This window comes from Manacus candei, unplaced genomic scaffold, assembly GCF_025592945.1.
Source record: "Manacus candei isolate 608988 ecotype Guabito, Panama unplaced genomic scaffold, ASM2559294v1 h1tg000076l, whole genome shotgun sequence".
Classification (NCBI taxonomy): domain Eukaryota; kingdom Metazoa; phylum Chordata; class Aves; order Passeriformes; family Pipridae; genus Manacus; species Manacus candei.
The window spans coordinates 11,375,408-11,398,320 of record NW_026138124.1 but is presented as its reverse complement, the minus strand read 5'-3'; the positions used below and the strand labels follow the sequence as shown (position 1 = coordinate 11,398,320).

The 22,913-nt window shown below is 47.9% G+C and overlaps 1 protein-coding gene and 1 long non-coding RNA gene across 6 annotated transcripts in view; one reads left to right on the top strand and one right to left on the bottom strand.

Moving 5' to 3' along the window:
- Positions 1-443: 443 nt before the first annotated feature.
- SGSM2 (small G protein signaling modulator 2) overlaps positions 444-22,913 on the bottom strand; it is a 43,893-nt gene continuing 21,423 nt past the window's right edge. Inside the window, exons 5-24 of one of the 5 annotated variants that reach the window (XM_051809974.1) lie at positions 22,730-22,797; positions 22,084-22,229; positions 21,325-21,459; positions 20,776-20,900; positions 20,101-20,168; positions 18,962-19,125; positions 18,324-18,453; positions 16,831-16,965; positions 13,861-14,011; positions 13,251-13,315; positions 12,715-12,860; positions 12,164-12,292; positions 9,550-9,732; positions 8,820-9,206; positions 8,021-8,145; positions 7,119-7,201; positions 6,569-6,678; positions 5,977-6,073; positions 5,027-5,101; positions 444-3,762 (exon numbers count right to left, since the gene is read on the bottom strand). In XM_051809974.1, coding sequence (XP_051665934.1) covers positions 3,674-3,762; positions 5,027-5,101; positions 5,977-6,073; positions 6,569-6,678; positions 7,119-7,201; positions 8,021-8,145; positions 8,820-9,206; positions 9,550-9,732; positions 12,164-12,292; positions 12,715-12,860; positions 13,251-13,315; positions 13,861-14,011; positions 16,831-16,965; positions 18,324-18,453; positions 18,962-19,125; positions 20,101-20,168; positions 20,776-20,900; positions 21,325-21,459; positions 22,084-22,229; positions 22,730-22,797 — 2,611 coding nt within the window. In that variant the 3' untranslated portion in view covers positions 444-3,673. Of the gene's footprint in view, positions 3,763-5,026; positions 5,195-5,976; positions 6,074-6,568; positions 6,679-7,118; positions 7,202-8,020; positions 8,146-8,819; positions 9,207-9,549; positions 9,733-12,163; positions 12,293-12,714; positions 12,861-13,250; positions 13,316-13,860; positions 14,012-16,830; positions 16,966-18,323; positions 18,454-18,961; positions 19,126-20,100; positions 20,169-20,775; positions 20,901-21,324; positions 21,460-22,083; positions 22,230-22,729; positions 22,798-22,913 lie in introns of all 5 variants that reach the window. The other 4 variants (XM_051809972.1, XM_051809973.1, XM_051809975.1 and 1 more) reach the window with 4 other exon arrangements.
- LOC127481101 (uncharacterized) lies at positions 4,273-7,161 on the top strand. Its single transcript, XR_007908107.1, has 3 exons — positions 4,273-4,822; positions 6,450-6,509; positions 6,990-7,161. It is a non-coding gene; the product is annotated as an uncharacterized LOC127481101 (long non-coding RNA).

The window sequence follows — 22,913 nt, the reverse complement described above, 5'->3', positions numbered from 1 at the left end:
GCCCTGAACACCCGTCAGAGCAGCGTCGTGCCCGTGGCTGTCAGGTGAGGCTCCCTCCCCCTGGGGACTGTGCTGGGCACCCACCACCACAGTGGGACTGTCCCAGCCCCCGTGGGCAGCCAGGCCCTGGTTGGGGTGTCCGTTCTCCGCGGTGGGTGGGGGATCTGGGGGGCCAGGGATGGGCTGTGCAGCCTGGCCAGAGCTGCCTCACTGTAACTGCTCTCTCCTGCAGATGCTGAAGGTGGAGTCCCAGGTTTTCCCAGTCCTTTGTCTCCAGGACATGGATGCGGTGCCTGGTCAGCCAGAGCAGGGTAAGTCAAACCCTCCCGGTGGCACTGGGGGGCAGCAGGTCAGGGGGGTGGGGTGGGGGGGCTGGGTTGGTCCCCCCGGGTGGGCTCAGCTGTGGGGCAGAGGGGTGGGGAGGGGGCAGGACCACCACGGGTCTAAACAGCTTTAAAAGCTACTGAGACTTTGCAAAGGGAACAGTGGGGGACAGTAAGAAGGAAGAATGTTCTGTAGACAGGAGCCAGCAGTAACCCCAGCTGTGGTGCCCGTGTCCCCTGCCCACCCCAGTCACACCATGCAGACAGGTGAAGGCAGAGGACACAAAGGCACTGGAAGATTATTTAGGCCAACTTGTCTTTGGATGCACTTCATAAAGGGCTGATCCTCGTTTATAGGGATAAATACCTGATTAGCAGCTGTAACGAGCAGTGGCTGAGGGATGGCTGCACCCACCCTGCATTTGTTGGGCTTTTTTTATACAGGAATGGGGAAACACTCCATTATTCCCCAGGGACCCACCTCCAGGCAGAGCTATCCAGCCTAAAAAAGAAAAAATAAAAACTGAAAAATTGCTGCAAAAACTGCCAGTAGCAGCAAAGCAGGCAGGTGAGGCTGAGGGACTGTCCCTGCTGCAGAGACACAGGAGGAGGAGCTTAAGAGGTTTGACGGGGGACTGGCAGTGATGGAGGATGTTCTCTCCTGGCAGCCCAGCAGCTCAGCTGGATTCAGTGCAGCTGCAGCACAATCAGGCCTAAAACTGCAGGGTGGAACTTTTTAACACTTGCAGTAGGGCTGGTTCTGCCCCTGGGCTGGGGTGCCTCAGGCTTGGCTGGTGCTGGTGGGTGCTGTGTGTCACTTAAAGCTGCCCTTAAAGTCATCCAAGGGACCTCAGGAGTCCACTTGGTGGTGACCTACTTGCTGCCTTTAGCACTACAGCCCATGCAGCTCGTCAGAGAAATGGTAATTACATCTCTCCCTCTCTTCCCAGCCTTGTTCTTAGGACTCCCTGTTCTGTCGCTGAAATCACCTTGGGGGAGAGCAGTGCTTCCAAAGAGCTCCACCAGGATGCCTTGATGATAAGTATTTATTCATATGTTACATTTAAACATAAATAATTGAGCGATAAAGAGAATAGTCTGCTCCCAACAAAAATAAATAATACACAACATTGATAAAATCCAATCAAACAGAATGTTGTAACAAATACCGTGAAGTTGCAGACTGGGTTTGTGTGAAACAGCTGTACAGAACATTCCCAACGTACCAAAGGAAAATAGTGCAGTTTTATCTGTACATCCATCACTCCTCAGGCTCTGGGAGTTGGAGGTTCTCTCACTCTTGACAAACACTATTTCAGTTTTCAGGTGAACAGACTGAATCCTTCAGCCACACCTGAAGCGTGGTCGGGGCCGTGGTTGGGCACAGCTGGAGCTCAGGGGGGCTCAGCCCCACCACAGACCCTCAGGACCTTCTCCTGCTGTGACTCTCAGGGTGGTGCCCGGGGGGTTCTGCCCTGCAGCCTCAGCAGTGCCTGGCACAGAGCCCTGACCACGTGCCCGGCCCTGGAGGCGTCTGCCAACACCAGTGAGGGGGCCTTGGGCTGGGGGTTCTTCGCCTTCCCCTCACATTCTGCAAGACCAGTTTAAGGGAGGCCTTGGCTACTGAGCTCAGCACTGGGGCTCCGTTTTTTCCTTTGCAGACCATTATTGACCATTTTCAGGTCCAGCAGAGCACAAGGGTGCCCCCAGCTCGGGTAGCCACCAGAGCAGGGTTACTGGAGCAAATCCTTCCCATCGATATTTGAATCATCGAACAATAATTTTAATCCCTACCCCCCTTTTTGCTAAAATCTGATTTTTAAAAGCTCCTGTGAGCAGGAGCAGGTGTAAGTCATGTAAACTGAGCAACCTGGCCTGGAGAAGGTGTCCCTGCTCATGGCAGGGGGTTTGACTGGGACCAGCCCAAACCGTGCCATGAAGAGCACAGAGTTGCTCATGGAAACACAGCTGTGTAACTGGATAAAAAAAAAAAAAAAAACCAAAAAAAACCCCAAAAAAGCAGAAACACAAAAATTCAGATTCAAAGTCGTGCTTATTTTTTTTTTTCAAAGGTTCTAATGGCAAAGGGGGGAACACTTTGGAATACTTGAAGTGCTTAAGCTAAGTCCCAAGTTCTGGGAGCAGGGTCACATACATCCATGGAACCTACAGCTAGAACCTGCTCCCTCCCTCTGGCTGACCAGGATACACTTTCACTTGGCAACAACATGCAGCTGGGGAGGGCAGGCAGAGCACAGGTGAACTGTACAGTGTGATGAAGAGGAGGCCCCAGAGCCAGGACCTGCTCCCTGGGCAGGAGGCCCAGCAGGAGGGACGGGCACAGACCATCCAGGGCACACGGACAGTGGGACAGCTCCACCCCAGCACAGGGCTGGCACAGCATCAGAGCCCCTTCACCTGGCAAGGGTCATCCTGCTCATGGACACCAGCACCTGGTTTGTGTTCGCAGAATCCCATGGAGATTCCTCCCAGAAAGCTCTGCAGAGCAGGGAGGAAGAGGAGGAGGAGGAGGAGGAGGAGTGTGCAGTAAGTGATCTGGAGGAGGCTCTGTACCATGGGAGCTGAATCCATGGCTCTGCACAGCACAGAGCAGGAGCTGCCAACGTGAGCAGGGACCTGTCTGTGGGCTGAACCTGCTCACCTGAACAACAGGAGGCAGGTCCTGGCAGCTGGAAATGGTGGCACGGTCAGTTTGCAAAGCCATGAAGACTGAGCAGTGTGAGCCAGTCAGCCAAGGCTAAACTGGTGTTTTAGCTAATGAGCTCATCACTGCTCCCATGAACTGTTATTTAGTTTAAGGTCATTCTCCCAGCTAGGAATCTTATTGACTTCAGTACAAACTGAAATGTTTTAGCAACATGAGCTCAGACACATTCTCATCCATGTTCAAGGCAAAGACAGTGAGTCCAGGACCATGCTCCTCCCAGGACCCAATTCAACACCTGTGACACTGGATCCAGCCCTGCCTCCATGGAAGCTCCTGGCAGAGCACAAGACGTGCATCCAGGCCTTAAAGGTGCAGTAAGTCAAAATAAAAATGTTCCAGAATGTCAGATCCCTGCTCTTAACATCACAGAGATGTAGATAGATGTCTTGTGGAGAGGGAAACAGAGAATGCAAAAGATTTTGTCTAGAAATACAAAGTGGGTGTAACAAGGACTATCAAACACCAACCTCATCTGGTGAAGGGAAAGTTCTGGTTTTAAAAGTCTGTTACAAATCTCCTCTCTATTTATTACATTACATGGAAGATGCAATTAAAACACCATTTGGAATTACAGTGCAAGGAATGCTCCCTCTGATGGCTCACAGGGACAGTCTGTCCACGGTCACTTGTTCTCAATCAGTGTCTGCACTTTGTAGACCAGGTCTCTCGCTATCCTCAGGATCTCTGCAGCATCGTGGTGCTCAGCCATTTCTGCAACACACACACAGACACTCTGAGCTGGCAGCAGCACAACCCTCCTGCCCTGGCACTGAGAGTTGTGTAGCATTAGCATTAATTAATTAGCATAATGAGAAACAACCACAAAGCATTGTAGGGGGTTGGGAGAGTTTAAGAGAAGAAGTGGATGAATCCCTGGTGTTGCAGGTCCTGGCACAGAGATCTGATCCCTCCAGTGTCAGTTCTCTCCCTGCAGAAATCCCAGTGCCCCGTGCCTGGCCTGGGAGTGAGGAACAGGGAGCTGAGGAATGTACAGCTGCACTCAACGGGATCAGGGCACCTCTCCAGGCAGGACTATTGCTGGGGTGGCTGGGACTCAGATGATAAAGGCAAGTAAGAAGGGCTGTGTGTCCCTGGAGCAAGGGCCAGAGTTCCACATGCAGACATGGCCACTGCAGTGGTCACAAAGCAGTTCTCGACAGCCCTGAATCCTCAGCTCCACAATAAACATTTCATTCAGCTTAAGGAAGTACTGGGGGGGGCGTTTGGGGGGGATTTTGGGGAAAGTTTTGGAATAAGAGTGGCTGAGGCAAAAACAAAACCAAATTTGGGGCTTCTGCAACAGATGGCTGAAAGGCACAGCACTGATAATACAGTAAATTACTGTGATTACACAATTGTTTCCAAACCTTTGAAAAGGTTTAGAAACCCTAATAGGAAGCCCTGGTTTAGGACCAACTTCCATTCTCAGCCAGGAAGAGACCTTGCTCTGGCAGAACATTTCCTGCTCTGGCAGTGGATGGTGGCTGCTCTGGCAGGGAACCACCCATGGAAGTGGCTTGGGATGTTCTCCATGAACAGTTGTTCACATGTTCCAGCTTCAGCAGGGTCAAGCCCTGCGAACACAAACCACTCTGGCAAGCCTAAAACCCTGGAGAGACTTTACAAAAAAATGAAGCAACGTTTCAGCACCTCCTGTGAAGCCAAGAGTGAAGAGTCATCACAGCAAAACTTCTGAACAGAAATTGTGAAATTTTTTTTGTGGTAAAAATCCCCACTGCCACTGAAGAAGCGACCACCAGCCATGGCCCAGGTAGGTCTGAAAACACTGGTGTTTGTGTCAAGGCAGAGCTTCAGGAAGCACAGGAACACTTGGGCTCATCATTTACCCAAAGGAGTGAGAGATTCAGAGCTTAAAATGAGCAGGGGCTTGTCACAACAGCAAGAATGCACCATGACAGTCTGAGAAAGGGAGAAGGAGCAAAGGCTTGTTATTTTTTATCAAAATGGCTCTTACCATTAAAAAACTTGATGATATCAGTGAAGTCCATGTTGTTATCACGGATAATCTCTCGATAAACTTCCACAAGTGCTAAGGCAATGAAAAGGACAAAATGTTCTGAAGAGATGTGCTTTGCTGCCCAAATAACTTCCCACACTGTAAATACATCCTCGTACAACAATTCTGAATGGGAATAAACATTACAAGAGCATCTGATTATTCACACTGACCATGGCCCCCTCTCTCACTAATTTCTACAGGCCTCAGGCAGACAGAACAGACCCTATGACTCCTCCTGCTCCTCTCCCCCCTCCTCCAGCCAACTCCTGGCACTTATGCACATAAGGCACAGAACTGGGTTAAAAGTACAAATCCCAAAGCCTGGAGGTGTGGTGGTGCAGAGCCAAGCCCAGAAAGGTGCCTGAACCACAGTGACCGTGTGAGAGCAGCCCAGGAGCTCTCCTGGGTTACAGGCTGCAGGTGTCAATGTGTATCCAGGCACATCTCGGCTGTGCAGTAGGGCTGTCAGCACTAACACTCTGCTGGAGTGTGCCTGTGCAGGGATCATGGGATCCAAGGGTGCTCCCACAGGATACAGAGCACCTCACTCAAAGTACAACAGCTCTTGAGCTACAGCTGAGCTGCTCCTTTTCATCACGAGGATTAGACAGGAGGTATCAAAGCTTACAGAGCAGTGGGATCACCTTGGGATCACCTTGAGCAAACAGGCATTTGCATTGGGCAGAAACGTGGCTTTAATCACATCATCAGGAATTTTCAGCACCCCTTTCTAAGCCTGGACTCCATTCCAGTGCTGTTTCATCCCAGAGCTGCATTAGCTTTCCTGGCTACAAACTCCCCTGTGATCCCAGCTGTCACTCACCACCCCAACAGACACTCACACCAAAACCCAGAGCTGTTACAGTTCTATACAACTCTAAATTACAGGCACAGAACATTATTACCTCTTTTAAAGTCAAGCAGGAACCAGCGATAGCAGAAGTAAAAGTGAGTGTAATCTCCATTTTGGTGCATCAGTTCAAAAAGCTCTGAGTCCAGAATCTAGAATGGAAAACATCAGCTGTCAGGATCTGGTCTGAAAGTAGCCAAGGTCAGAGGTGCTGGAGTCTGGTTAAAACTCCTGCCCTGCTCCTCATGCCCTGCTCTGTGGTCAGAACAGCTGCTGGCACAGGCACAGCCTGTTCCTGAGTGTGCCAACCTGTGACTGGGGTGCCTGGGCAGGGCTGAGGTGAGGAGTCCCTGCTGTGCACAGATGGGGTGACAAAGTCAATCCTCACCATCACTTTAAAGGTCCAAGCAGCAACATGAAAATCCTACAGATTTTCAACAAATGCCAAACTTTCATCTCCCCCTCCCCACTTCTGCTCTCTGGCTGTAACTCTGCAAACCCATTTACCACAACTCTCCTCCTCCCCAGCTCTGAAGTCCTAGATGGAATCCCAGTCACTGGAGCTCCTGGCCTTCACCATGGCATCAGGTGAGTCCCGAGCCTCTGCCACAGCCTTGTCCTCTTTCAAAAACAATCCAACCACTCACCTGGATCAGGGAGCGCATGTTGGCAAAGTGTGTGTCCATAGCACCTCCATTGGGAAAGTTCTGGCTCATCCTCTTCATCAGGTGGCTGAAGCAGCTGTAGGCCAGCTGATCTGCAGGGACAACACAGACACTCAGTGCTGCAGGGACTTGAACCAAAATAACAAACTGCAGGGCCTGGGAAAAACAGGATCTTCCCCTTTGCTGTTCCCTAATCCCAGGATTTAGATGAAACAGAGGTTGGTACCTGACTCTGGACCATTTTTACTCATTAAGTTTCAAAGAACCCAGCCTGCAGTTGACTTTTCAGCTTCAGCAACTGCCAGAACACAGTAATTTTACTAAATTGAGTAATATTTAATCTGGAAGTCAGTAAGTGAACAGGGCAGCCCCGAGATACTAATGTCAGCCATCTCAACAACAGCCACAGGTGGAGAAAAGACAAAACAGAGAAAACAGCCCTGGTTAAGGCAGAAACTCCTTCTGAAACAGCATTTCTAAGGGAAGACCTCACTAAGGATACCAACATGTCCCAAAGGAAAAGCCTTCCTACCATTGTCAAGGATAACCATCAAAGGAGCCAGGAGGTCACACATGCCTTGGACGTAACCAACTTCTAGGTGCTCCCAGACATAGCTGTGGAAAGAAGAAATCCTTGTATTGAAGGATGATTCTATATGTGAGATCAAATCCTAAGGAGCTGCTGAACATGTGAGTCTCAGAATTTTCTGACAGCTCCATCCCAGAGCATTTCACAGCCCTTTACTGTTTGCTGCCTCGATAGAGAGGTCAACCCTCACACACACAGGTTGCATCTCAGTGGATTGGGAAAAAACAGCTGACAAAGCCTCAACAGTCTATGGAAAAAGCCCAGATTTGTTAAAGGTACCTGGGCTTTTGCATTTTTTTTTCTTTTTTCCACTAAGTGGAATTTTGCTCTCTTTTCTGACTGCTAAAGTCTATGACACTTTCTGCTTTAAGGGTGTGTAGCTGAACCACCTTCACTGCAATCTGTACTCCCAGAAGGGAAAACAACTTTCTGTTGTTTCCAGCTGCTGTCAGTGGTCAGACAGTGGTTTGACTTTGGTTGGATTTGTAGAGCTGGGCTTTCTGTCTACTTACACACGTCCCTTAGCACTGTATGGATCTGGGCACAGTTACTGTCACCTTCACAGCACACCCTCAGAGCATGGATGTATTATCCTGGTCAGGAGAAACCCAAACCTCTTAGGACATTCAGAGGATAGTTCTCTAAAACAGGGTCTGGGGAGAATCTTCTCAAGCTTGCATTCCAGACTTGGACCTGTGCTCTAAGCTGCCATTCCTCCTTACAAGTTCTTTTAAGTTCATTAGTGAAAATTTTTGTAGACTGTTATTTGCATATTATTCTAGTTTATAGATTAGTTTATGGATTGTGACATAAACGTGAAAGTGGTGGGTTTCCAAGTTCATTACCTGCACATGACATTTCGGAGCTTCTCCAGGTTCTCGGCAGTAAAATACCAGTAATTCCGGTCACATCTCTGCACATCTTTATCAATTCTGTGCAAATTTAAGGCAACAGTGTCCAATAACTCTATCTAGAAAAGAGAAGTTTTAGTTAGATCTGCTGAGTTTAGAGCACTCTCAGGACTTTGTGCAGATTTGCTCTGAGAATCACCAAACCAAAACCAGTACAATTACACTCTGGGCAGATGAGGACATCAAAATGCTCGATTACTGTCAAAAATGCCAAGTAAAACACATTTGTTTTCACTGAAAAATGTGCCAAGCCTGTCCTACTTCCAGATGGTTATATCCAGCTAAACAACTTCTGCAGAGAGAGGCAAAGACTGAGCTGCTAATTTGTTGACTGCAACAGTAATAGAGGTGGTGGCATCTTGAATATAGATTTAAGTTGTGGTTCAGTTTGATTAAATGTGGGGTTTAGCTTGAATTAAATGACACTGGAATCTTACAACTGGTGTGTTGTCCACACCCACAGCCCCTGGAAAATTTTAATTGCTAGAAATGTGCTACTTGTTTGTCTTGCCCTCCCACTTAAAAAATGACAAATTTTTCTTGCTGTCTTATTTCAAATCTAGCTCAAAATCCAGATGAAAAGATTTGGATGCAAAAACCCTCAGTTATCATCCCACCAGCTGTAGTTCTAGTTGGGCATTGTCTCTCATTAAATCCTATCTGAAAAAGTACAAGTCTTTGCTAAAAGAGCAATTCTGTGCAGAGAGATGTTGGTACTGCAGTTGTGACTTACTGTGTAGGATGCAGCACAGACAGAAGCCACATCCATTAAATAATCCACCTGGGAACACAGCTGCTCTTCTGAGACAGAGTCTTGGGACTGCAGCACCACTGCCTTGGCTCTCTGCACCCGTGGTGTGCCGGGGTCAGTCCTCCCCACCTCAGCACTGCCTTCTTCTTCAGCCCCTTCCTCGAAGGAGCCGCTCTGCCCGTCGTCAATGCTGGACAGGATGCCCGAGGCCACCGAGTAGTTCCTGGAGGACGGGAGCCCCGAGTCGGGGGAGTCGAACTCCACGGCCGCGGGCGCGGGCGTGTCGGGCGGCACCGCCGGGAACGGGGGCTCGTCCTGCCCTTTGGGCTCCCGCTCCACTGAGTCCGTTTCATCCACAGATATGAACACCTGGGACATGCAAAACCAAAAACACGCTCTCAGAGTAGCCATTGTTTGCTCTGTGCTGGACTTGACTGAGGGTCCTGCAAGGGAGAGACCTGCGGAGCTAATCCTCTGTGAGAGAGGGTGAACCTGAAAGCCCCTTAGGCAGGTCCTGCTTAAGAACAGCTACAGCCTTCCCAAAATTCCAACCTAGCCTTCACTCTATCCTAGAGGCGCTACAGCTCCAATCTCTGCACAGGATCCAGGCTGATGGAGCTGTGCTAACCTCCATCTCTGCTTCCCAGGGCTGCACCTCTGCGAATGCCCAGTGCTGCCCACAGCAGGTGGTGAGTGGGAAGGGAGTACCTACATCGTTGCTGATGGTGGAGTCCCTGTGGATGAGCCGCTGGACGTGGCTGTCGATGCTGCTGCCCGACGAGAACTTGGCCAGCGTGGCCGAGTGCGACTCCTTCTCTCGCTGCTTCACAACGACCTCGCAGGCCTTCCACTCTGCCATCACCTTCTGGTACTGCAGAGCGATGTCTGCGTCCACCTGCAGGCACACAGACACGTCCTGAGGTGCTGCTCCCCTGGAGAGAAGGCATCAGCACCGGGAGGAAGCCAGGAGGGAGAGGTCTAAGGCAAGTGCTGCACTGTGCATGGCCAGACCCACCTGCGCTGGTCCCACAGTAATAAAACACATCTTTGCTTTCAGTGGCTTTCTCTATTGAAAGACAGACACAGAAACTCCCCTAGAGCTATTAAGGGACATGCAGTAATTTTATTACTCTGTCACTTGTCAAGAGCTGAAGAGAAACCACAATTGTGAGATGGCTCCAGGCTCTGGACTCTGCTGGCTGAGCTGCTACCCAAGTGTTCATGCTAAGAGCTGCAGGCTATTTGTCACTTGAGGTAGCTATCGAGTCATAAATCATAAAATACAACAGTTAGTGGAGGGCTGGAGAACAGCCATGTCTGGGAGCACCCCAGATACTGATGGACAACTGCAAAAATACCATCAGAAGGCAAAGATGATAAATCACCTGTGATGACTTCAGTTAAGGACACGAGGAGTTCCCTGTACATGCAGGTGTTATGACTGTCATTCATTTAACAGACTCTTAGCTTCAGTCCCCACAGCCCATTCCTTTGAGGAGTCAGTTATTACTGTTATTCAATACTGGTGTTGAGTAGCTCCTTAGAATTCCAGGTAAGTTTGGAGCATCCCTGTGTTAGTATGGTACAAACACAGGGAGGAAAATCCTCTATAGCAGCCTGAATTCTGCAGATCAGATCTTTTCTATCTTGCATCATCTCTTTATGAATTTACTGTAATTCCTGTCATACAAACAGGCTCCATTATTTATGTCTTCTTGCCAAATCTGCTGTGTTCCAGCTGTACACATGCCCTTTGGAGATGGAGCTAGCATCCTTGAGATATGGCTTCACATCTCCCACTCTGCATCTGGGCCCTTTTTTCAGTTCTCATGAGCTAGGGCAACCAGCAGGGCTCACTCACTGCCCTCTGTGGTTTCTGGGGTACTGCATCTTCTTCAGATGCTGGTGGCATGGAAGGGCAGGAATTTGCTCAGCAGAACAGTACTGATGTACACACTGCAGCCAGAAAATCTATATAAACATCTGCAAAGATGACTGGATTCAGGGAGGAGAATCTGGACTGTGACCCAGTTTGAACAGTGAAGGGGTATATTTCTCCATCTGTGTTCAGAACTGGTTTATAAAGATTAGTGGGAGGAAAACAACTCAAATTGCCATAGCAATGTTTAGCAAGAAGAGAGCTGTTTATAAAGTGGCCCCTGTTTGCAAGACAGCTGATTTGCCCATGGCAAGGCTCGAGGTCAGGCTGCTCTTCTGCTCTGGAGGTGCTCACAGGGATATAAACTATCCCTTGGCATATAAAGTACTTGGGAGTTAGCAAATGCCAAATGTTTTGATATATAAACTACTCCTTATCAATTTAATCCAGAACAGGATAAGCTACTGCATGAGTGCTACCTCCCTGGTAATAACACTAACTGAAAAGCAGATTAATGTGTTAATTATATTCCAGGGCAAACCTCATTACTGTTCTATCCAGTTCAGCCAATATTTGGGTGATGTCAGGGCAAAGCAATGTTTTACCAACACACAGTCCAGCCCTTCCCCACAGGCCTGGGTCCTGCTGCAGTCCTGTGGCTCTGCAGGGGAGCATATCACTTTCTCTCCTTCAGGGAGTAAGTGCAACAAGTGACAGCACTCAGCAAAGGAGAAAGGTGTTGTTGCTATAAACAGATTAGCAAAGGGAGATGGTGTAACTGAGAGGTGGGCAAACTGTGGTTTCACTAGTGGAAACGATACACTTCATGCCAGGTTTCAGATGGCAGAATAAGGCTGAGACATAACCTGGGCAGTTATTCATGACCAATGTTAGCAGCAGCATGGGAGATGTTAAAAAGAAGAGTGTGGCATCTGAAGTCACATCGTGTGTTTTACAGGGGCACATATTTAAGTCTAACAAAAGCATAATGAACTTACAAACCAAACCTTCTTCTGGGTATTTTTGGTCTCTGGACAGTAACTCCAGAGGGTCCATCTGGGCTGTTCTCAGCTCCAGCAGAAGTCCGCAGATGCAGTAACTCAGTTAACACACCATATAAGAGAGAGATGAGTCAAGTTCCTATCCAAGTGTCAATGTCTCCCCATTTTCTAAGTGACAGATTTGTGAATGTGCTCAGGACAAGTGCCCTGAGCCACAGGCAGAGCTGAATGCAGGTTGCCTGACTTCAAGAAAGAACTCCCATCTAGTGACTTTCAGACATAACAGCATGGTATCACAATCCCTCTGCTAACATGGGTTACCTGTGTTTTCAGCAGCATTTTTCCCTTGGGAATATTTAACAGTAACAAAGACCAACCCTTGCTATTCAGAAAACAAAACCTACTCTCTGCAAAGGTGATTCCCATTCCCGGGAAGCTGTGCTTACCTGGTCCATCTCTTTCTTGGCCATCCCGAATTTGTAGTGACCCAACAAGAACGGCCACACTTCCTTCCGAATCTCGTGCTGCACCCCACCATAGTAAACTCTCCTCAGTAATTCCAGTTCCTTGTAGTTCTACAGCAGCCAGGAGAAAGAGGTGTTGAAGGCAATATATCTGTATTTTCCTCAGGCACACTCAAAGACACTTCACACCAAGTACACAGACAGTGAAATACAGGCAGGGCACTAGACAGATTATGCAGCTTGATTCAAGCCTTAGCTCAAATCCAGTGAAATATCCCATGAAAATAATCTAACTTGGAATAGACTGGAGTCATCATGAGATCAGTTGCTTTGAAGTTAATTCAGATCTTTGCCATCATCAGAGAAGCAAAGGAGAGAAGAGATTTTAAGAATCAGCTCATTCTTACAAGACAGAGAAGTGGCCCTGTGGAGGGCAGAAAACACCTCTAATATTTCTTGGGGCCCATTCCAAGTGCTTCCATGCCCAGGGCAGTTGTGTATGGAGCTGAACACAAAGGTGTTGTGTTACTGACCTTCTTGTCCTTCTGGTACTTGCTCCAGACCTCCTTGGTGAGGCCCCCGGCGGCGCTGCAGGGCCGGTCCGGGGGGACGATGCTGTGGTTCACCAGGGCCGAGAGGTGAGTCCGCACCGTCGACAAGTGCCGGCAGTGGGCCAGCCCTGGGGGAATGGTCATCTGTGAGCAGTGCCCAGCCCCTGGGACAGTAAACCTGCCACCAACATCCTGTGTGAACTGAACACTGCACGGTGTCACAGCCAGGAATTACAACAGAGCCCAAGATTAAACAGATCTTACACAGACCAGTAAAATCCAAGGAGCCCGTTACGCTGCCGTGGCAAACTACATTCTGTCTGCACATCCCTTCACCCACTGCCATCTGCAGAACCCACAAGATACTGGCATTATGAAGGTGTGACACTGGAGTCACATCCACCCTACTGCCTGGAGCTTTTCTGACTCACAGCAATGAAGTTGGGGTGGGGCTGCTTTCTAAACCAAACATCCCATGTTGTTTAGATAAGCATAAAGATACAAGAAGCTTCACTCACATCCATAAAAGGCTCTGGAAATTATCTGCCTCTTCATGCTTTCACACAACATCTTTAGTGGAGTTCTGTGGAGAGACATCAACAGGACAATGGCAGGTTGTGAGGAGAGAGAGCATCAGGAATTTCATGCTGATCCCTATGTCCTGCACATAGCAATACTTTCTCTGCACCAAAATTTATTTAGTTAAAGGACATGATAATAACAAATTCCACTTTTTAAAGCATTTTCCCCACCAACATTTTGGTCCCAAACAGATTCCCCAGGCACATGCAGCCACTGCTGCAGGTACACTGTAAAGGTCCACATCAAATGAGGCAAACTGTTGTCCTTCGTTGTAATTGTTAATGACTTGTTACAGGTAATGCTTCCAGAGCTGAAGTTGTTACACTAGACAAAAGAACTAGATGCAATTTTTCTATCAAAATGCAACTGGAGAGTAGATTAATAGGTTAGTTCTATAAATTAAATTTATTGCTTTTAAGTCCATCTTTTCACATTAGAAACTACTTGAAAATTGTTACTCTGGTGCTGCAACCACTAAAACCTTCCTGGTTTTACCTGTGGCATGCACACAGTCCCCCGGGAAAGCTCTCTGCACAGCTTGCTCACCGGTCGTGGATGCAGTTGCAGCAGCTGGGAATGTCGTAGGGAGAGCTGCCTGTGGAGCAGGACACACAGGAGGAGCCCTGGCTGCAGTGCTCCAGCTGCCAGGAGAGCAGGTTTGCCCCAAAGCCTTGCATCTCTATCATCTCACCGCTGTCTGCAGAAAAACCAAACAAGACAGCAGCACATCAGCCTTTTCCCTTCTTTCCTCCTCTTCCTTCTGTGCATTCTGAGGGTTCATGCTTTACTTCTCAGCAGGCTCTGAACCTTGATTCCAGAAACAGGAGAGCAGCATCCTCAGAATCACTGCTCTGGGCACAGCTGGACCTGCTGCATGCTGAGCAGGGGCCCTTCCCAGGAAGCCAAATCCCTTCACCATTTCCCCCTCTCTTGCCCATGCACATCCCAGTTCATGTTTCAAAAGAGAAAAGGGTGCTGCAGTGACAACTGAGCTGGCTCTTGTGTAATGCTATGGAAATGGTATTTATGGCCAGAAGAGATCATCTAGCCCAACCTTCTATTTAATTCAGGCCTCAGAATTTCATTTTGCAGTTCCTGGAATCAGCCATGGAACTGCTGGTCCAGCTGGAGTGAAAGTTGAAGCATGAAAGAATTAAGACAAACCAAGTCAGTTACTTTCAGAAGATGCCTCTTTCCCCCTCAGAACCAGATCCTATAAAATATTCAGCACAAAAGGACAGTTCCAGTCCTGCTAAAGTCCACACCAAGTTGATAAAAGGATACTATGCAGGAATATGGGATCCAACAGTACAATGCAGCTTCCTGAGCTATCCCTGCTCCACCAAATCTATTTGTCTTTTTAACCAGCTTCGAGAAGGCAACTCAAAAAATCAGCAGTTTCCTTCAGAAAGCTTGGCTTCAGTTCTTCAGCCTTTCCAACTGCCATTTGAGCACGTGGGCTTTTTGGTTTATAATAAATAACTGGCCTTTCAGCTCACCCGTGATTAAAATTAAGGCAAATACCATGATTTATGTCATAAAGTATGTCACTAAATTAACATTTATAAGCAAAATCCAGTCCCCTGGGCCGTGCTTTTCAAACAGACATTTATTGGGGGGGGCAATTCCAAACCATCTCATGCATTTTAAATCAAGGTAGCACAAAGCATTTTAGGAGTGTCTATTAGAAAATGGGCAGAGGTGAGGAAGGAGTGGAGTAAAACCATTTGTTAACAGAAAAAGCACAGGCTCATGCGGAAGCAATGTGTGTTCCACTACACAAAACAAAGTGTGATGCAAAAATGCTCTTCACCTTAATTCTTCAGGAAGGAGCTGAATGACCCAGTATTTATTGCAGCTTCTTATTGGGTTCAAATAAAAACCACTGGATAAACATTTTTAGATCATTTTTGCCTCCCCTCTACAGACAGGAAAAGTGGGTTTTTCAGTTTTAATTTTTTATTCCGTTTTTTAGAGAAACAAGGAAAGAACCCCACAGAACCTAAAGATTCAGATGAAAGGTACCTGAATTAGTGAAGAATTAGAGTGAACAGCATCTTTTATTTAATTATAGTGGTATTATCTGTAACTTCAGCTACATGCAAAAGTCGAGCATGTTGCAAAATGTCAAAGCAAATGGCTGCAAACCTGCTACAACAGTGTTGTCATTATGGAACAGGGCTGCTGGCCAGGCAGGCTAGTCCAGCAGACACATCCTTAACTCTGCCATCCCCTTCAAGATTAAATAAGCAAAAGCAGACACCTGACAGCCACTCTAGTGGGATAACTTGAAGTTTCCATCATCTGACTAAAGACTAAATTGTGTTCTTATGCTTTAGACCAGTTGGCTCTTAAGGTGTACATGGCAGAGTTAAATGTTCTTCCTTCCCATTACTGCCCTATCCAGGCATGATCAGTTAGGACACACTGAAACTTCCTAAACCAGCATCTTTTTTTCAGGGGGAACACTCTATTTTCAGAGCTTCTTTCCATCCATGCTTTCCAAGAACTCTTTATTAACTTGGTCTGGGTTTTATCAGTTTCCAGTGTGTGGGCAGCCTAGAGGAATTTAGGAGGATCTCCTTGAACACCTGTTCATGCCTTGTCTAAGCAGAACTTCAGCACTGTACAGGGATGCAGGGCAATCAGCATCTCCTGCAGTCAGTCCCACCAGCCCAGGGCCAACATCACTTGGAACCAAAATCACTGCTCCACTATTTAAAGGTGGAAGAGAAAGCAAGGACCTCTCAGAATCCAGAACTACGCTACTGGATCACAAATGCACACACTTCTCGAGAATACCAACTTAAATAATCTGTTATGGATTGTTTTAGGAAAATAAATAGGTGACAGATTTGTGGAGGGTGGTGGAGAGTCTCACAGCTGATCCTCTGAAGCCCATCCAGCCTATGGATGCAAGTGAAATGAAAGCACTGACCCCAGACAGGCACTGCATCTCCATACAACCTTCTCTGCACATCTCTGCTGCCTCTCAGAGGTGTCCAGAGTGGCCTCGTGTACCCAAACCACCCCTGGGCCAACACTGTCCCTCCCCACACTCCTGCCCTCTCCTGCCCACGCAGGCACATCCATTCCTGGCCGTGCCCAGCACATCACTGCTCCTGCTGCACTGGTTCTGCCCCAGTGCTGCAACCCAAGGCTGCCCTCCCCAGTCTGTGCATGACCAGCTCCTGGAGGGAGAACACAGAGAGCTCTTACACTCCCTCCTTCTCTTAGGAGAACCTGCTCTAGTGTCCAGCCTTTAGGAAAGGAAGCCTCTGGAAAGAGAAGGGGTTTGCCTGTTCAGCAGCACACACGTCAAAGGAGAGGGAAGATGCTGTTCCCACTCCCCACAGGCTGTGAGCACATTCCCAGCCTCTCTGCACAATCCCCTCCATCTCCAGAGCTCACGGGGTACGTGAGATGTTCTTCCCTGCAATAATGCCAACACTGTTGTATGCATCAGTGGAAGGAGCTGCAAGGGAGCTCTGGGACACAGGGGAGGAGGATAAAAACCTTTCATCCTATTAGGAGCTGTGAGGTTCCGAGAGCAGATCATTGATAGCATTGCGTGTAGCTTATCTTCCTCCTCCTCATCATCGTCAACAGAGGTAGAGCGGCTGGCAGCTAAGTGGTGGTAGTTAATAGTTACTGCTCAAAGAAAATAGTGAAAGAGGAGCATAAGAAGAGAGAACTCGATTCTGTGGGAAAGCTCAAAAGGACATGGTCAGCAAAGATAAAGGACCTGAATCCTGCCCTCTTCTCGAGGGTACAAGCTCCTGTAAACAGGTATGAAAAATGAGTTTCTTACAGAAAAAAGCAGCTCCACCAAACTCAGGGCAGCCTTTGAGTGTGCACAGGCTGTGAGAGCACACGTGTCACATCATGGCAAGGGAGAAAGCTCCCAGTGCCTGCAGCAGCTGAGTGTGCTTTTCAGCAAAGCTCTGCAAGAGTTCTTGGCTCCAACTAGCTCCTGTCCTTCACCCTGCCCTCATGGGCAGCAAACCTTGGCTCCCCAGCTCTGCCTGGTCCTGCAGACACGTGGGACCCCGCAGCAGGGCCAGCCCCTCTGCCTGGCACAGGACCCACAGGTCTGTGCCCAGTGTGCCCCTGGACTCTGCAGTCCTCTCCATCCAGGCAAAGGCAGAACATGCTCTGCTGGTGTGTGCATGGACTTCTCTGTGCCAGCCCAGAAGCCCCAGCACAGCCTGGCCACCACTGTGGTCCAGTCCCGGGGTGAGGAGGGTGCAGTGGAGATTCCTGTTTTTTCAGCTGCACTAAGTCCCAACAGGAGCAGTAACTCCAAATCCCCTGTAAACTTTAGGGTCTGATCTTCTGGGGAAATTCTTGCTTCTTTGTCAAGGGGAATAAAACCAAACATGCTGTTTGAGAACTAACTCAAATGCCTTCTTGCATGTAAGGAATTTGTATTCACTGATGACATGAGGTGGTTTGGTGCTTGGGAATTCATTAATTTCCTTGGAAGGGCCTTTATTTATCCATTGTTAAACTTAGAAGTTCTTGCTTCTAAGTCAGGAAAACTTAGCCCAAGGGGTTCTTGGAGTACTGTAGGAGTTGAGTTTTATGGGTTTTTTTTCCTAATAACAACAATATAAGCAAGCAGTGTGGCCAGTAAAAATATCCTCACTTCGGGAGCAAAGCTGCTCTTGGCTAGTCAAGCAATCTTTTTGGTTTTAGTTTGCAAGCCCAGGGGAGTATTTTGAAAACTTCCTCTGCAAAACACAGAGTAAATATAAATAAAATTCCCCACCTCGACTCCATTCCTAAGATAACAAGTCCCACTGCATTAAGGAAACCTAAGCTGTCCGTGTTGATCACAATTATCTCCTCAGTGCAATTCTGTGATAGGGTTTCCCCCTCAACCCCCCAAGAACCTGGCTTGTCTGTTACCTCCAGGTACTTCCCAGGATATTACTTCAAGGTTTATCAGATGTTTAGTTTGGGGTTTTGTTTGTTTGTTTTAAACAGAGCTGAACAAAGGCACTTACTGTTGTCGTGTTTGTGTCCGGGATAGATGATTCTGAACACGTAGTCTGTGGTCGTGTCCTCAGCTGGCACCTCCTCCATGTCCACGGATTTATTGCTGTTCCGTTTTCGAAGCTTTGGAAATACCTTACCCTAGAGAAAATAATGATTCCTTGCATTCAGCTACGAGTGACTGACAGAGTACAACAAACTATTACTGCAGACCTTTAGCATTTTAAGTCTTCAAACTTTCAATGATGGGAGGAGGTGAGGGAGAAAATGTGGAGTCATTCACAGCAAGTGGTTCAGGGGCACGGAACGTGATTTTCTGTGCACTGTAAACCAGCCTTTTCTTGTAATCTGTGGGAGCTGGGCACCCCAAGCCTCCAGCAGCAGCTCTGTCCCAGTCCATTCGAGTCTGGTTCCTCCCACCTGGCTGTATTTTGATACAACAGCAGACTCCAGTTCATTGCTCAATGGGGCAATGAAGGTATGAACAATTTTTATAGACTATCTGTATAAGAATCAAATTTGACTAAATGGAGTTATTTTGCCTCCCACTTTACTATAAAGCAGCTGGAAATGAATGCCCAGACCTTGTGGATCAGGCACATTAAGACCAGCCCCACCTACTCCAACAGCCCACCAGAAAAGACAGTACCTTGCCCTGTTGGGACCACAGTGGTGGCTCCAGCTGACCACGAGGCAGGAGACCATTTTCCAGACAGGACAGGAAGGCAAGGAGGTGCCCTCCTTGGGGGAAGTGCAGTGGAGGCTTCTGAGTTCCATCCTGGCTCACCAAGACTAATGTCCATCTGCTTTCTGCTGCAAAGAAGGACAAGGGGAGTCCAGACTGTTACACTAGAACCTCTATTTTCTACTCTTACTTTCTAAATGAATTTTATTGGTGATCATCTCTAAGTAGTTCACTAAACCTCTGTAAGACACGGTGTGATCTAGGGATGATCTCAGCCCTTTAGTCCTAAAGAATCTCAAGATACAAGCAAGCTGTGACAGGCCTCCTGCAGTTGTCATCCTCTATCAGCTGGGATTGCAGATTTTAACACTCATTCCCACACATCCATAACGAGTCAGAGGTGTTCCTGACACTGAGAGAGAAAAAGACATAGTTCAAGTGGTTCTCCTGCTTATGTATTTTAAAGTAAAATATTTAAACTGTCTTCTAAAACAGGCTCTTAGTTCAAGAAGTCCTTCAGTCCAATTGTAACTCAAATATGACTCAAATAAAATTTCTAAATGTTCTGTGTCTTTGCTCTGTGATTCTGACTTGAGGCTTGTGGTCAGGAGAGCAGTGGGAGAGAAGTGGCATTCCAGATTCTCCCTCCACTGAGCAGAATGGGCTTGTGAGCTCTGGGTGGTCCGAGGGTGACAGAGGGTGCCCTGGTTACACACATGCTCTTTCTACAGGCTGATGATCCCACTGTGGACAAGGCTGACAGGCCTGCTTTCCCCTCCTTCCTTTTTTGAAATGCTCAGTGGATGGGGGTCTGTGCTTACAAAGCCAAAGCTTCCATGTTTAACACCTGCCTCTGACAGCTTCCTGTAAGTGCAGTTCTGCACAGACATCCAGAAAAGCCCAACACACAGAAAAACCAAAGCACAGAAATCAGCTGACACAGGAGCCCCACTGGGCCCTTCAGTGAAGGCAGTTGAAGATGAGAAAGCGTTTGTCTCTGTTCACAACAACCCCTAAGAGGCACCACATAAACTGGCAGCAGCATTAACATCCCCTGGCAGGGAGGGCTCTGGGGCACACAGGAGAGGACGGGTTATGCTTACGTTGCTGATGGCAGTGGATGCAGACAATCTGGCTCAGTGGCACTATCAGTGCGTAGTCCCAGTAAACACTAAGAGGGAAGGAAAGTGCAGGAAACATTGGTTTTTCCATATTCATTAATGTGCTATGAAAAATACACATGAAGTTTTAGAAAAAGAATGGTGTGGATTAAGCATCTGAGAGCATGGTTCTGGGGTTGAAGGAAGCATTCCCTGAGAAGACATACCTGCCTGGTGCAAGACTACCTGTCTTCCTACTGAAGCAAAATCCCAAATCCAATGAATAACTGATCTAAGGAAAGACAATGACATTGCAGGTCTCTCTTCTGAGGCTGAGATCAGCCACAGGTGCCAAGTGATTTGGGACCTTCTGAAAGGATGTACAAGAATTCTAATGATAGAAGGTTGTGTTGAGCCTTTTCTCCTGAACACATGGAAGAGCAGGCTTTTGTTTTCCTTTAGAAAAGGTCTTATATGCAAATGCAGGACAGGACCCTTGGAAAGTTGCTTCATCTGTGACAAAACAGGAACAGAACCCAAGCTGTCCAACACCTCAACTCAGGCACTATTCAGAAGTCCTTCCATTAAATCAGCCTTGTTACACTTATGTCATGGTGTCAAGTATACAAGGAATAAACACTGTGAATGTTTCCCATCTTTCCTGAGTGTAATGAATACCTTTTCTCCAGCTCTGAATCTCCAAGGGTTCCATTCATCAACTGGTTTGGAGTCCATTTTAATGTCAAATTATCTGCTGACTGATGAAGGGAGAGATACCCAGGAATTGCTTCCAGGTCATCTTTCTGTTCACAGAAGCAACAAACAGAAAACCCAGGTGACTGAAGTGCACAAAGTACCTCTAGAAGTTATATGTTCCAGTGTTCCTATGCCCCATAAATTCCAGAGGTGCATTATCTGGGAACTGCTGAGGGAAACCTTAACAACAAAAGTACTGGTATTTAATATTACTACTAGAAAGAGGGGGAAATCACAATAGAATCACTGGGTTTTATGAAATATGGCCCAGTATGTTTGTTCCTGCCTACAGGCCCACTTCACACTCACACTGGGCAGGTAGTGAAAGCATCTGTCATGTCCTAATCTCCCTCAGCACAACAGAGTCAGGCAGGAAGGCAGCACTGTCCTGAGCCCCTGACAAGTCTGAGCTGCCCCCTCTCCTACCCCACCGCCTTCTCAAGCCAATGGCCCCAACCTGCCCAGGCTCACCGGCTGCACCAGGACGTTGTTCTTGCCGTACAGGAGGTGTGTCCGGGAGTTCTGGTGCAGGGACTCCACGTACTCCCTGGCTGAGGCAGCAAAGGGATCTTCGGACGTGCTCCCGCTGGAATGGCGCTTCCGGATCTGGCACAGACACACGGCCAGGGCAGGTCAGGGGGACAGGGGTGGCTGTACTGAGGGTAGGGCAGGGGGACAGGGGTGGCTGTACTGAGGGCAGGGCAGGGGGACAGGGATGGCTGTACTGAGGGCAGGGCAGGGGGACAGGGATGGTTGTACTGAGGGCAGGGCAGGGGGACAGGGATGGCTGTACTGAGGGCAGGGCAGGGGGACAGGGATGACTGTACTGGCAGGGCAGGGGGACAGGGGTGGCTGTACTGGCAGGGCAGTAACCTGGGAACTGTGCCATTCAGACCAATCTCCATGGAGTGGAACTTCTTGTGGAGCCAGGAGACTTTGCAAAGAAATCACCTGAACTCTTACTCAGCCCTGAGCACAGCAGCTCAGAATCTCTTGTGAGTTACTTGGCCAGATCACAACTGTCAACAGCCACAGAATTTAGTGCTGGATCTCAAACTTTTCTACATTGAGACAAAGAGGACGCTGGGGCCCAAATGGACTTCTAATCTGTGATAAAGGCTCCATTACAGAACAGAAAGGTTGTTCCAGATTCAGATCTCTCCCTCATGGGGTTGTTTTTATTATCAACCTGTACCTTAACTCAGAAGCAGCCACCCAGTAAATACCTACTCCCAGGGCTGGGCGCTTGGAGGGCGAGTCCTGGCGGCCGTGGACGCCCTGGATGCGGTGCCGCTGCACCAGCTCGTCGGCAGAAGGGTCTGTCCAGTAGTGATCAGCTGTCTTCAGCTTGGTGTACTCCAGAGCACAGGGACCAACTGGGAAAACAGCCAGCAGAGAAACCTGAGCCTGGTCACAAACACACAGTCCCATCCTGCTGGCTGAGCACTGAAGGTGAGATCTCCTTCTCCAGCCAAGAGAATATTAATGATCTCTGATCCTACAGGATTGGCCCATAATACAGACAACACATAGCAGGTCCTGTTACCTAGGGCTGTGTCAAAGCACTCCTGTAGGCCACAACACCCTGCCACAGCAGCATTAGCAGTTACAATCTGCCAGCAAGCATTCAGTAAAAAGCCATTCCCTTTCTGTTTTCTGATCCAACCAAAAATTCAAAAATTAATAATAAAACCAGATGACCGGTCTGTACTGGGCTTGTAAGCAACAAAACAACATCTTCTGTGTGGCTCTGTTATAAATAGCTAAACTACATGTGAGAGATAAAAACCATCTCTTGTAACAGTGTTATAATACAAAACGTTTTAAGAAACAATTTATTTTCCTCAGCATAAGAAGTAACTTTGCAAGAACTCACCCAGAAGAGAAGCCAGTATTGGGCCACAAACAGGATCTGCGAGTAAAGCTTCTTTCTCATAATATTTACTAGGAATAAAAGATCAGAGCCCAATTAAAAGTTGGGTTTGCAGCTAAAGAAGCCTTTTACAACACAGCGTGTCCCGAACTGTGTTTAAAGATCATTAAAACATATTGTAAGAATG